This window comes from Apium graveolens, chromosome 9 (genome assembly GCF_009905375.1).
Source record: "Apium graveolens cultivar Ventura chromosome 9, ASM990537v1, whole genome shotgun sequence".
NCBI lineage: Eukaryota > Viridiplantae > Streptophyta > Magnoliopsida > Apiales > Apiaceae > Apium > Apium graveolens.
In genome coordinates, this window is record NC_133655.1 from 217299168 (window position 1) to 217314480 (window position 15313).

General features: G+C 35.0%; 1 protein-coding gene across 1 annotated transcript; it reads right to left on the minus strand.

Moving 5' to 3' along the window:
• Positions 1–601: 601 nt before the first annotated feature.
• Positions 602–2266, minus strand: LOC141685948 (uncharacterized). The gene is made up of 3 exons (XM_074491021.1): positions 2104–2266; positions 1581–1777; positions 602–1405 (listed from the first exon to the last, which is right to left on the minus strand). The coding sequence occupies exons 1-3, from the start codon at positions 2264–2266 to the stop codon at positions 602–604; spliced, it is 1164 nt and encodes a 387-aa protein (XP_074347122.1).
• Positions 2267–15313: the final 13047 nt, after the last annotated feature.

Genomic DNA, 15313 nt, shown 5'->3' on the forward strand with positions numbered 1-15313 from the left:
TAGGAGCTCTGAACTCGATAGCTATAGGCCTTCATTTACAACTCTTATCCAGGGGTTGCTTTGACACTTTTTCTAAGGATTTGTTTACCAACAAATCAATATGTACCAATATTTGTAAACAAAATCATAGAATATATAAGAAATCCAAAACATAACAACACAAAATTACAATTCCTTATAAAATAAGTTTCGATGACTAATAAGAGTACTCTAAATTACTGAAATATAGAAAGTAGTCTTGATAATCCAACATAACCTAAAATACATGAATTAGGACTCAGATGCAGTTGATGTTCCTTTTGAAGCTCAAAAATCCATCTCATTTCTGAATCTGAATCTGGTTGACTTTCTTCTGCCCTTTTTTTCAGCAGATCCTTGTCACGAACAACCTTGGAAAACTTGATTTGTGATGGCCAACGATGTGAACCTTTGGAAGGAATTGATTCAAATTTACCAACATATACCTTTGTTGCATTTTCTAACCTATACCATTTGCCAACAAATGTTTCATGTCTAAGGTTTTGGTGAAACAAGCTATTAAATGAGAACATGGGATTCTATAAGCCTGCCATTTTTCACAAGTACATGTAAACTCATTAATTCAAACTATATGATTGTTTCCTCCTTTATGCCCAACCTTCTTAGTAACCACCTCGAATAACAATGTGTCACAATCAAAAATAGTCACATGATGTCCACTAGCACGAGTTATAGCTCGATTTAACATCTTTTTAGCATATTTAGTGAACATTTCACCCTTGGCAGCTTGTGACGCTATCTTCACTTGTCTTTGATCAAAGTATGTAACCACCTTGTGAAACAATGCTTTCACCAAAGTAAAGATATGAAGCCTTCGAGCATCTAATGTAGCTTTATTCCAATTTTCAGCGTGATTCGTTGTCATAATCCCGAAACGCTTCTGTTCATCATAAGCCAAAGACCATTTCATTACAGGCTTATCTTCAAACCATACAGCCGCCTTTGGCTCCATTATCATTAGTTGGTTCCATAACAATTCGAACTTCTTAGGTTGGACTTGAGATGCCAACTTAATTATTCTATCTTTCATGCCTGACTTTTTATGTTTAGAAGCAAAATTAGCGGCAAAGTGCCTTATACAGAAACGGTGGTGGTTTTGTGGTTCACACCACCCTGGCTTCTGCATTGCCGCTAGAATTCCAGCATGCATGTCAGATATAATGCATATACCATGTTGATTTAGAACTACAAACTTCCTTAGCCTCTCCATAATCCAATCCCAACTCGCCAAATTCTCAGCCTCCACTATTGCAAAAGCTAATGGAACAATGTGGCTAAATCCATCTACTCCCGTGGCACTAAGAAGAACACCGGGGTACGGTCCGTACAAATGAGTACCATCAATCTGAATAACTGGTATGCATTGCTGGAATGAATCGATACATGGTTTAAAAGCCCAAAAAATTCATTTGAAAGTCATGACCTGCTCCAAACAATAATAAATGACATTTATAAAATAACAAGCTAAATCTAATGTAACAAAAATAGATACATAGAGAATTAAAGATTGGACATAATGAGTATTATTATAATCGTAATACCTCTCCTATTTCGTCCTCCTTAAATAGCCAATCGACTTTGGTACCAATATTGAAACATTGTAGTGTTTCCATCAAATATGGTAGATCACCATATGATCCATCCCAAATCCCGTAAATATCCTCTATGGCATGCTTCTTGGCAGCTCTTAATTTCTTTCTTGATGGCTCATAACCCGAATAATGATCTTTGACAGTAGCTAATAAAACCTTTCTCTCACACTAGGATCTACGGAAATATGTGTTTTAAGTACTTGTGCAATATCTGAACAAGTCAAGTTTGTATGATCTTGTGTGATTTTTGGATTCATCCACGTGTGTAATCCTGCAATCTCCATAATTTCAAAATAATCATGTAGTTTTCTCTTCCTAGCCCTAAGCTTCCATTGGCAGCCACTATCGTTCCATCTACACCTCACGTGCCAATTTAACTTATTCGATCTCGTGACTACAATTTCTTGATGGTTGCTAATATGGACATGTTTTACTATATGTGACAACTCCTTCTTTGAAGAACACACACTACCTTTTCTCAACTCCACGGGATTCAACACATCCTCCTGTGTTGTCAAAACAGGTTCATCAAATGATACCACCATCTTAGATCCATCTATAGAGTAGAAGGGAATACAATCAACATTAACTTCTTTATTCTCAACTGAACTTCCATGTCTATCAACACGCACCATATACGATGATTTCTCACTCGATGCCCTGCTTTCAACAATCTCATTAAACTCCAATCTGCTAACATCCCTTCTACTAACACTTGTTTCTGCCGCTCTTGAACTTTCAACTATTTCAAAAAATTCAGGCCTGGTGTTGCCCAGTAAGGATACAATTGTTTAAGGGGGTTGGATATAATTGTATAAATGTTTTGAACAAGTAATAAAATATAACAGCTTTTTATATTTCTGATAAACTGTTACAAAACTCTCTCAAGAAATACTGATGTTCTTGAGAGCTGCTAGGTCGTATGATGCTCAAGTTAATTCACTATGTGATGACCTAAACTGTGTTTATATAATACACAACTACAACTAAACAATCTAGGATATGCATTATCAAAAGCTAACCGAAACTGATACATATCTTCAACTGTATAAATAAAGTCCTATCACTCAGACGTAAGAGATATCTATTCCACAATACAATGAACATAACAAATCTTCTAAGCTGACTGTCTCCAGATACTGATGACATCCAAATGCTGATGATGTGTCAAATCCTGATGACACATCAAATATTGATGACACCCGAATAGCCAGATCATGAGCTTCTTGTGATCATTGAGAATCAGTACGTAACAATATCCCCCAATTTATGCTTAATATAATGAAGCACAAAATCCATTCTCAATGATGCCAAAACCAACTACAAAATGTACAAGGAGTAAAACTTACTTCAGTATCTTCAGATAACTGACAGTTGTTCCCATAAAGTTTTTCAATCTTTCTTCCTCCTTATCTTGTAGGACTTTAACAAGCTTTTTATTCAACTCTCTCTTCTCTTCAGTGTCTTCTCCATGCTGATAGATGGCTGATCTTAATTTAGAAATTGAGCTTTTGTTTATCTCAAGATCACCAATCAACATAAAGCTTAAAATGACATCTTCATGATCAGGACTGAAAGATAACTGAGGACTGTTGAGAAAAACTTTTAGAACTGCAGCTCCTTTTTCCATCTTCATTTCTTGACCAGTATAAGTTATGTACATAGGAACATAATCACCATTATATTTATCATCTTTTGTCATGACTCTTCTTCTGATGGCTTCAAGTATCATAGAAGACCAATTTCTGGTGACACTGTTCTCAACTCTAAGAAGATAGTGAATGTATTTCAATTATGTCATAGTCTTCATTAAGAGTTGCTGAAATGTAAAGCTCTTTACTTTACCATCCCTCAAGAAGTACAGAATCTCTTCTCTGACATCATTATCATTTATCTTTATATAAACAATCTTCACAACTTCAACTTTCTTAAGATGTGAAGGAGAAACTCTTTCACCAAGATTCTCAGTCAGAGTATTTGTATCCAGCAGATCAGATCTTAGAATCTCCATATCAGAATGACCCATGCCTCCTCTAGTTCGAGATTTGATAAGTTTCAGTTTTTTATTATATTCCACCCAAGAAGGTTTCTTGATGGACTTATCAACATCTTCCTGTTCTGAAATAGAATCCCTTAACCCTGCTGACACAAATTCAACATGCTTGAACCCTTTAGGATAATCAAATGTATAAATATCTTTCCATCTTTTATCCTTCTTGCTGATAGAAGTATAACTTGTAGACAAATCGTGAATATTCCATTTTGCTTTATGTCATAGCTCTCTCGTTGATTTTAAAACTCTCTGCACATAATCTTCGCATGCTTGATCAGCTTTCCTTCTGTCAACTTTTTCTTTTTCATCAACCTCTGAAATATGAGGAGTGACTACTGTAGTAAGAGCTGACTCATTTAATGCTTCGATCACTTTTTCATCAGAGTCAAAATCAGTTATCAGGTTCATAGCATCAGGATCTGCTTTTACCTCAGGATCTGTGTCTGCTTCAAGAGCTACATTCTGATTTGTTGTATCAGCTTGATCAATGTCAGTGGCTGATCTTTTCTTCCTTTGAATAATCAACTCTTCTGGCTTCTGAACTTCTTCAGCTCCTTCATGTCCTTGTACAGGAACATAACCTTCTCTGGATAGAACATTCAAAAATACAGAATTAAATGCAGTCACTTGACTTGGTTTAAAAGTCCTTCCTCTTCCTCCTCTTCCTCTAGCTCTTGTAGACCTTTCACCTCTTTTTCCTCTTCCTTTAGAAGTGTTAGCTTCAGCTTCAATTTGAGCCATTAACTCTTTTTGTTGCATAATTGCTTCTTCAGCTATTAGATCAGGAAATTCTTCATCTATAGACACAAGAGCACTCCTAGCATTATTTTGCTCAAACCTCTTAGCTTTGTAGTACAAGCTAATCTCTTCACCTGTTTCCTTATGTCTGTAAGGAAAGAATAACCCTTTAGCATCTGCAAAATTAGAGTTTGTAACATCATCATCCTCAGGAGCATTAGTAGTAGTCTTGTGCTTAGCTTTATGAGCACCAGTAGACTTCCTTTCTCCTGAAGAACCAGTCTTCTTGGAATGTTGAGGTTGTTGAGCAGTAGAAGCAATTTGAACGTCTGTAACTGGGTTCTTATCACCATCATCATCAATATCTTTATCCTTTATTTGAATAGAATATGATGTACATTTTGTAACAACTATCTTCTCCCCCTTTTTGGCATCAGTATTTGAAAGAGGAGAAAACAGAGCATCCAGTTTGTCAGCTATTGAAGAGACCTTATCTTCCAAGGAGGAAAGTCTAGAGTCCATGCTGTGTTGAGATTGAACAACACCTTTAATAGTAGTTTTCACACTCGTGATTTCAGCTGAGGTAAGTGTGTGAAACATAAATCCATCAATTTTGTCCTTGACAGCAGCATGGGACTTCTTCATATAATCAAGGTCAGAGTGAATTCCTTTAACAGAAATAGTAGAGGCCTTAAGATGCAACTTCAGCTCAGGAGTTTAAATTTCATCATAGGCGCGATGAATATGTTGCAGGCCAACAACAGATGAGATAAAAGTATTTGCAAGTCTCCATTTATAATCCCATTCTACCTGTCGCAAATGCTCAACATGTAATATACGGGATATATCGTGTAATTATTTTTGCTAATAAATAATTAGTATGTGTGTTCAGTATCTATTCTGTGAGCTAATTGTTAAGTGTTATCTGTACTTGAATATTCAAAAATAATACTAATTGAGTATTTTAATTTTTATATGTCCAAAATAAAATATAGATAATTGTCATATCTTCCTAATTATTTTTATGTTGGTTTATGGATTTATAAGAGTCATATGAAATTTTTAAAATCTTTTTCCGGGTAATTAAAATCTATTTTATAAAAACGGGAACCAACCGACGTCAACCGTTGTTACGTTTTTGGAACCCGAAACTCTTTCTAGAACTCCTTCCTAACCTAATTGCAATATTCCGAGCATTTTCCATGTTTCGACTTTTTCGATCCGGCGTACGGTTTGTCCTGCGCGGGTCCCGGCGCAATATTTTCGATACAATATTCGTTTCGGTAAATCAATAAAACCCGTATTTTCGATAAACGGGAGCTTTTTATTAAACTATCCCAATTATCACCTCGTAGTACGTGTAACCAGGCGCTGAGACCAAGACCGCAGTACAAATTGTACTGATTTGGATAATTATCCCGAAAACCGATACCGTTTGGATCAGTTTTTATAAATAAATGTACCGTTTTATATCTGGAATGATCCAACGGGATACTAATTCTCCGTAATTATAAATAGCCTTTTTCCATATTTTATTTCGTACCAAAATCATTTGCAGATAGTTAATTATATAATTTTCAAAGAAAAGCCCTAATTTTCTAAAACTGTTCTAAGAATCAAACAGCAAAACGAAGGCGTTACCGATCTCTGTTTTCAAAGCTTGAGTAACCAAAACGAAGGATTTGAAGTGTTCTATTAGATTCTGAGCTTTGTTTCACTGCAGAAATCAAGGTTATTTTTCTTAAAATTTATTTATTTTCGAATTTATTTTATTAAAAATATGAATTTTTGTTCGGATGATTGTTTGTATGATTTGATGATTGCATATTGTAGAGCTTGTTTTCCTGATGATTTTCATATGTTATACGTCTGATTTGGAGTTCAATAACATGTTCAAATTTGAGTTTGATTTTCGAATTTCAAAATTAGGGTTTATAGCCCGTATGAATGTTCTTAATTGAAATTTGGGGGTTTCTTATTCTGTGATAGATTGATGTTGTGTTATAGTGGGTTGTGTTCCCTGTAAAATTTGCAATCCAGTCGTATAAATTTCATGAATCAACGAGGTCTGTAGAGAAGGGAGTTGTGTTTTGAATATTTCCGAAGTTCGCCGGAAACTGGCAAACTTCACGGCCAACTCAGGGATTGTTAGATCGATTTGATTGCATGGTTATGTTCCTGGTAATCCGTATATGTGATCTGGAGCTTGTGGCAAGGTGAGGAGGCCGGAATCGTATTCTCCGGCCACCCCTGTGTTTTCCGGCGACTGGACTGCAAAATTGCAGTTTAGTCCCTGTAGTTTTGTAGATGATGAAGTTTAGTCCCTGAAGTTTCCAAACTTTGCAAAAATTGGATTCCTGTTTTAAAAATGTTTAAAAATCATATTTCCTATTTATTTTTATTATAAAAATTCGTTTTTAATTTTTTAAAATTCTAAAAATTATTATTTTAATTCCGAAAATTATTTTTAATTCACAAATAAATCTGAATTAATTAGTTAATTAATTTCAGTTAATTTTTAATTGATTAATTAGTCAATTAATTCGAAAATTAATTGATTAATTGATTTAATTAATTATTAATTGTTTTTTAATTAATAATTTAATTAGATTTAATTATTTAAAAATGATTTAAAAATTTCGAAAAATAGTTTCGAGCTTTAAAATATTATTCTAAATTATTTTCAAGGCTCGATAATTATTCTAAAATTGTTTCGGAGCCAGAATTGGCCAACCGAACCCTGTTTATTATTCCGAAATTGATCCAACGACCCGTTTTAATTCCGAAAAATGTTTTAAAAATCATTTTAAATACCAGAAAACCTATTTATGACCTGAAATGTCTTTATAAATGATATGTCATTGATTACGTGATGTATTATGTGTGACTTGTTGATTGACTGTTGGTTTATATATTCGATGATTACTGTTTATGGCATAACTTTCAATCCGTTAATTGGATTTGGGTAAAACGAAGGGTAGATAGAAGTATGTGTTGAACAGAATCGTATGAGTGAAATATTGATAGATACTTATGATGCCTAGCAGAGTAAGCAACGCGTAAGAAAGAGAAGCAGGTGATCAAAAAATAGAATTGACATGTAGAAAATACAGCAGTGAGCAGAAATTAGAAGCGAGGCATAGGAGAAACAGATGAATGGTGGTTGAATGGAGTCGTAGACAAGTACAAGTGAGGTTGGAATCAATTATGATAAGGCAAGTACTTCTAAACCTTTCTCGAGATTTATTGCAAATATTTCTAAATTCTCTTGTGACCTATTGTTAATATTCAAAATAGCTCTCTTTTATATTGGAAATACTTTGAATCCTCCAGCCTTGAACCTGAGCCACATCATTTGATCTTTGAGCCGTAAGCCTTATTCTTTGTGAACCATTTCTTGTGTATTTACCAAATATTAAACCACACAAATACGATACTACTCCACAAATATATATCCATCATATACCAAACACTGGAACAAAATTGTTTATATATACAAAAACTTTTATACTTAACCATACCTTGTGATATCAAAGCACTAAAACTTTGGAAAAACACTATTCATCTAATACCCGATTATCCTACCGGCTGGAGTCCACTTCTTTTATGTATTTTGACATACCCTTTTTGGTAACTATGAACTTTTACCATGCTCTTGTACAAATGTTTTATGGTTATTGATTATGATATGGTTTTATTGAACTCTATTGTTTATCATATTGAAATGCTTTAGAATAGGATAATTTTCTTTGTATGGACCAGATTCGTGGTCAGACCATATCGATGGTCAAGTTAGGCCAATATGTGCCTTGGATCCAGTAGTTAGAGCAGTGTTGTGTGCTTTGCTCGGGGTTAGTGCGTGACTGATCAGCAGCCTAACCTTGGTTTAAAAACTTAAAATGAATAATCCAATTCTATTGGTTGTTTAACAAGAAACTTGATTCCTTTGAATTATCTCATTTATTATTGTCTAACCTCAGTTATTGATAATATGACTTGCTGAGCTAGTTAGCTCACTCTTGTAAATTTTTTATATATTCTACAGTTAAGAAGGATACGGTTGATAGCAAGGTTTCCCAGTTCAATGTTCGAGCTAGGATTCCAGATTATGATTGATTGAGCTAGCAGGAGCTTATGGAAGTAGTGAGATAGCAAGGTTGTAAGAATGATTTTATTATCAATTGTAAGTTAAATTAGTTGGGATTTGGTACGATGTAATAATTAAGGTTATGGCTTGTTTTCATACTTTAACCTGTTGCGATCCGTGGTTTTGTGAATCAGGGTCATTATAAATAATATTTCTTATACAGGTTGATATATTGTGTTTGTGTTGTGGACCCCAAACTTCTGACCCGGGTTTGGAGGGCGCCACAGGTTGGTATCAGAGCTACAGGTTATAAGTCACTGAAACAAGCCTAGATTGTCAGGATTGGGTAGAGGGTTAGGATTAGGAATAGGAAATAGAAAGATAGGTCATTGTGAGGTTGAGTGCGACTGTATAGTAGGTCTCCGGCACGGTTCGTGTTGCGATTCAGGATTCTTAACTCGCGACGTGATATCCAGGCAACGGTAATGGCAGATCCTTATTTCCCTGCATCAACTGATCATTTGGAGCCTTCCGTTTAAAGATCGTCATCTTCTCCTAGATTCGATTTGCGCCTTGTTCTCCATCAGTATTAATGGTATTACTTTCTGTTATGATAGTTGCGCCTCTCCAAGTTATTCAACGCTATTCTATCATCTCTCGATATGAGACTACCTATTCAAGAACCTTTATTTGCTTATTCTTGTTCTTTTGAACATTCAACTATGAATGTATCTTTTCTGTCTATTATACACCATATTCTATATCCTTAGTTTAAAAACCTTTCTACCGAAACAACAGTGTTTGCGAGAAGGGACGCGATAGCGGCAGTAAACTGTGAGTATTGAGATGTAAATTAAGGTGAGAAGGAGTTTAGAAAGAAGATTCAAGTGTTCTGGAGGATGGCTGTATCCGGTTAAAAGAAGCTATTAGTAATTAGGCCACTCATGACTAGCTTGTGGAATGGAGTAGATAAGTGTTGAAGAAAGAGGGTTAGAAGAGATTAGGGATTTGAAGATTTCTTGAAATTAATGATGTTGTAATGATGTGATATTAGCTGACTTGTTGACTATGGGATAGTCTGTTCCACTTAATGATTGCAAAGTGGTTAACGGGGGTACTACCAGTATGGGAGCCTTAATATGAAGCTACAAATAAGATAACGTGCAACGATAGCGGAAGTTTTAATTGATTACGGAAAGTAATAGACCCCAATGAAGGAGAGGAGATAAATGGAAGTGAATGGACCTTTGAGTGATTGTTCTTTAACTTGGTATTTGGTCATAAGAAGGACAACAACCAACTCATATAGTGAGGACAACCAGAGGTGTGATTTTCAAAATTTTCAAAATTTTTAACAAGTTTTCGAAAAAGATTTTTCCTCACAACATTTCTAAAAGCCTTTTCGAATAAAATAAGTTTTAAACATCGGTTGTCAAGTTACTACTTGAGTTTCTTGTTTGTCAAAAGGCTCGGATTAGCTGGAAGGATATTATTTTAGATTTAGTATTGTTAATTCAGAGGACGAAGTAATCTGCGATTATGAGGAAGTTGGTTATTCCTAACAAGAAGGTACAAATATTGTTTGATAAGATTAACAACAAAACCAGTGTATGGAATAACTATTCATCCAATTACTGGGATTATCAGAGTTCGAAGAATTCATTGATTAAACGGAAGCCTGAGCATAACCGAAGAAGATTGGGAAAATTTCCAGACTCTTCTAAAGGAAGAATATTATTAATAAAATGATCGTTATGTTGAATGATTTACGGTTATTCCAAATTAGAAAGAGGAAACTCAAGGTTATCTGATAAGAACACCATTATGATCAAATTGTTAAAGTATTATACGTGTAGGTACGACGTTACAGATGCGATACTTAACAAGTAAAAATCTACCATAATGCTTAGTTACGAAGGCATTTTAGCATACTTCTAAAGTTATTATATGATTCAATTGGGATATGATCAATCAAACTCGAAAGATGAATACAAGTGAAATGTGGATGGTGATCAATGGTATCATTCTTGTCCTCAACATTACAGCGTATATTCCTTTTTAATTCCTAAAAATGTATGAACTCCTTTTCTTAATAAATTCTTTCTGATAACATCAAAACAGAGAATTTTGCATTCCTTTCAAATTTAATTGTTCCCCTCGGGTTTTGCTTCCTGATTGGGACAAACAGTGTTATGATGAAACACTTTGTCGAAATGACAAAGAGTCGGGTGGGATGCCACCTAATCATGTGCTGTATGCCACACGGTATGAAAGACTGGCCATCTTCAGTACTAATGTGGTTGTCTCATTCATATTCAAATCATTACTTCTTCTTTCTCTTCAACTCTAAGTTTATTAAAATTGTGAATCCTTCTATTTGTTTTGTTGTACCGTTGTTCCTTGCGAGAGTTTTTCAAACAAAAGTTAACGTATTATACACTCAGCGGGCAAAGTCTCATCTACCTCGCATGCATGGGAAGGAAACAAGGGCATATGGTGAAAATTACAAATCACTGTCCCTAGCCCGGGATGCATTAACAGTTAAGGGAATCTACTTCAATAAGGGATACATCTCCGAGAACGAGAATTTGTGATATGTTATTTAGAATATGGATGGGATGACGTGGAAGATTATTGCGGATACCTTATGCGTTAAAGTATTAAAAGATATGGGAGCAACTTGATCATATATTTCTCAAGGTTTTATTGATAAGATGAATTATCCTGTCGAATCAATAAGTTTAGGACTAAAGGACTAGCAAATTAAGAACGTGCAGTCATTAAATATGTAAGTACCAATGACAGAATCGATATTTCTGGCATTAAGATGTGAAGAATTGATATCATTTGAGATAAGAAGATTTGATATTATTATAAGGAGTGGATTAACTATTCAAGTGTGATGCCCAGGTAAACCGTCGTGATGGAAGATAGTTCTGGAGACGCCAAAGGAGAACATGAAGAAGTTTAAAGGACAAAGGAAAGTAAAGAATTGGTTAAAAATAATTTAAGATTACAGTGACCAAAATATAAGTGCTATGGAGATTATAAATAAGAGTTAGGAGCAGACCGAACTTGAAGATTTTACAGTATCAAGACATATTTCCAGATGAGTTACCAATATTTCCTTTAGATAAAAAAAATATGTTTATGATTGATTTAGTACGTGAAATGAAGCCAGTGTTCAAAGCCCCGCGCAGAATGGCACCAGATAAAATGAAGAAGTTACCAGAGCAAACGCATGAGATGATTAAAAGAAAAAGCAACTGGACCTAGCGTACCCCCTTAAAGTGCACCGGCACGATGTGTTAATAAGAAAGATGGAACGGTGAGATTATGTGTTAGCAAAAGCTCAACAAGTTTACTCTCAAGAGCAGATATCTGTTACCTCGAAACCAATGATTTGTTTAACTAAATGAACGAAGCAAGGTATTTTTATAAGATTGATTTAAGACTGGGTATATTACCAAGTGAAAATTTAACTTATGGACATATCAAAGATCATTTTTCAGAACTCAGTACTGTTGTTATAAAATTCTAGAAATGTTAGTAGGATGAACTGATATACCAGTGATATTTAAATTTGATGAGTAGAATTTTGAAGGAAGAATTTGGATAAGATATACTTGTGTTAATTAAGAAGAACCATGCAACCTATACAATGATAGCTGAGGAGTCAAAGAAGAAAGAAGCAGTATAAAAAGAGTTTACCAGGTGAAAACTTTAATGGCAGGAGGTATAATTCTTAGTATAGACAGTCAGTAAGGAGGAGAAAAAAAGGGGATTCAGTAGAAAAATTTAAAGAGAGTATGAATGAAGAAAGACCAGAAGCACCAAAAAAAGTAAGAAGTTTTATCATGGGCCAGTTATTATTGGAAATTTGTGCAAGATTTCTTGAAAGTTGTAATATTAGAGATGAAGTTAACCAGGAAAAGCAAGAAGGTTATATGAAATGGAGAAGGGTGAAGAAAGCTTTGCGGAGTTAAATAAAAGAATGGTTACAACACCTATTTTATCACTTTGAAAGCATCAGGGGGATTTGGTAGTTTATAGTGATACTTCTCGTAAGGGAATAGGATGTGTGTTGACGCAAAATAATAAAGTTATTGCATATGCATCCAGACAACCGAAACCTTATGAGCAGAAGTACCCTACTCATAACTGGGAATTAAAAGCAACAATAATATTCATTTTGAAAGATTGGGAAATATTATAAGTATAGAGAAAGATGTGAGATATATACGGACCATAAGAGTTTGAAGTATGAACTCCCGAGGAAAAGCAAATGTAGTGGCAAGAGATAAGTAAGAAAGAGAGAGGATGAACATAGAGACTGTACCAGAAGAATTATCTATGGAATTCTAGAAGTTGGAATTGGAAGTCAGAGTGCATGATCCAAAAAGGAGTGAGAATATATAAGTGTAACTTTTCAGTTGGGATTGTTTGAAAAGATAAAGAAGTGTCAGGAAGAGGTAGTAGATCAGGATATAAATCATTTAGTATGGGAAGAATAGTGCACGCAAAAAGGATGATCAAGGTATTCTTAGTATTTCTTCTAGAATTTGGATTCCACCAGTGATGGAACTGAAGAATGAAAATTTACAGGCAGCTCATAATTTGAGGTATTCAATCCATTCAGGGAGTACCAAGATGTATAGAGATTTAAAGGAAATTATAGGTGGTTAGATATGAAGTGGGGAATTGTGGAATGAATTAGCAGATGTTATATATGTCAACAGAGTTAAAGTAGAGTATCAGAGATCAAGTGGATTGCTACAGTCATTGGAAGTTTGGAAGTGGGAGCATATCACCATGGATTTCATAGTTGGGGTTACCAAGCACAAAAACTAATCATGATGCCATTTGGCTTATAGTGGATAGATTTACCAAGTCAGCTCATTTTCTGCCTATAAATGAAAGATTTTCGCTCGATAAGTTGATCCATAGGTGCCTGAAGGAAATTGTAGTTCGTCATGAAATTTTTGTGTCTATCGTATCTGATCGAGATCCAAGATGTAATTCGAGATTTTGGAAGAGTTTTCAAGAATGTTTAGGAACAAGATTGAATATGAGTACGACTTACCACCCGCAGACGGACAGCTAGAGTGAAGGAAAGATCCAAACAATCGAGGACATGCTACGTGTTTGTGTTATTGATTTCAAAGGAAGTTGGGACGAGCATTTATCCCTGGTAGAGTTTGCTTATAAAAACAGTTATCACGCCAGCATTGGGATGCCACCTTATGAAGCCCTTTATGGACGCAAATGTAGATCTCCAGTGTATTGGGACGAAGTAGGAGAATGCAAAATACTCGGACCTGAATTAGTGCAGCAGACAAAGGAAGTTGTTGAAATTATCCAGAAGAGATTAATAGCCGCACAAGATCGTTAGAGGAAATATGCAGACCAGTCAAGAAAAGACATGGAATTTGAAGAAGGAAGCTTAGTATTATTGAAAGTATCACCGTGGAAAGGACTAACGAGGTTTGGGAAGAAAGGGAAGCTAAGCCCAAGATATGTCAGACCTTTTGAAATCCTAAAGCGCATTGGTAAAGTAGCTGACGAGTTGGCGTTACCCCCGCACATGGAGCACATTCACAATGTTTTTCACGTATCGATGCTCAAGAAATATAATCCAGACTCCAGGCATGTAATAGAATATGAGCCAATAGAGCTTCAGGCAGATTTATCATATGTAGAGAGTCCGATAGAGATTCTAGAGGAAAGAGAGAAAGTATTGAGAAATAAAGTGGTAAAGTTAGTAAGAGTATTGTAGAGAAACCCAAAGGTTGAAGAGTCAACCTGGGAGTTAGAAAGTGATATGAGAGAAAAGTACCCTTATTTGTTTTCTTAGGAGATTCTGAGGACAGAATCCTTTTAAGGGGGGAAGGATGTAATATCCGGGATATATCGTGTAAGTATTTTTGCTAATAAATAATTAGTATGTGTGTTCAGTATCTATTCTGTGAGCTAATTGTGAAGTGTTATCTGTACTTGAATATTCAAAAATAATACTAATTGAGTATTTTAATTTTTATATGTCCAAAATAAAATATAGATAATTGTCATATCTTCCTAATTATTCTTATGTTGGTTTATGGATTTATAAGAATCATATGAAATTTTTAAAATCTTTTTCCGGGTAATTAAAATCTATTTTATAAAAACGGGAACCAACCGACGTCAACCGTTGTTACGTTTTTGGAACCCGAAACTCTTTCGAGAACTCCTTCCTAACCTAATTGCAATATTCCAAGCATTTTCCATGTTTCGACTTTTTCGATCCGGCGTACGGTTTGTCCTGCGCGGGTCCCGGCGCAACATTTTCGATACAATATTCGTTTCGGTAAATCAATAAAACCCGTATTTTCGATAAACGGGAGCTTTTTATTAAACTATCCCAATTATCACCTCGTAGTACGTGTAACCAGGCGCTGAGACCAAGACCGCAGTACAAATTGTACTGATTTGGATAATTATCCCGAAAACCGATACCGTTTGGATCAGTTTTTATAAATAAACGTACCGTTTTATATCCGGAATGATCCAACGGGATACTAATTCTCCGTAATTATAAATAGCCTTTTTCCGTATTTTATTTCGTATCAAAATCATTTGCAGATAGTTAATTATATAATTTTCAGAGAAAAGCCCTAATTTTCTAAAACTGTTCTAAGAATCAAACAGCAAAACGAAGGCGTTACCGATCTCTGTTTTCAAAGCTTGAGTAACCAAAACGAAGGATTTGAAGCGGTCTATCAGATTCTGAGCTTTGTTTCACTGCAGAAATCAATGTTATTTTTC

Bases quoted from the DNA above. Each gene is read 5' to 3' on its own strand.
- LOC141685948 (XM_074491021.1), bottom strand. From the start codon at position 2,266: ATGGTGCGTGTTGATAGACATGGAAGTTCAGTTGAGAATAAAGAAGTT. The intron at 1,778-2,103 runs GTAGTGTGTGTT...AGGTTTTATTAG, and splicing joins TCCCGTGGAGTTGAGAAAAG to CTACTGTCAAAGATCATTAT. The intron at 1,406-1,580 runs GTATTACGATTA...GATTCATTCCAG, and splicing joins AGGAGGACGAAATAGGAGAG to CAATGCATACCAGTTATTCA.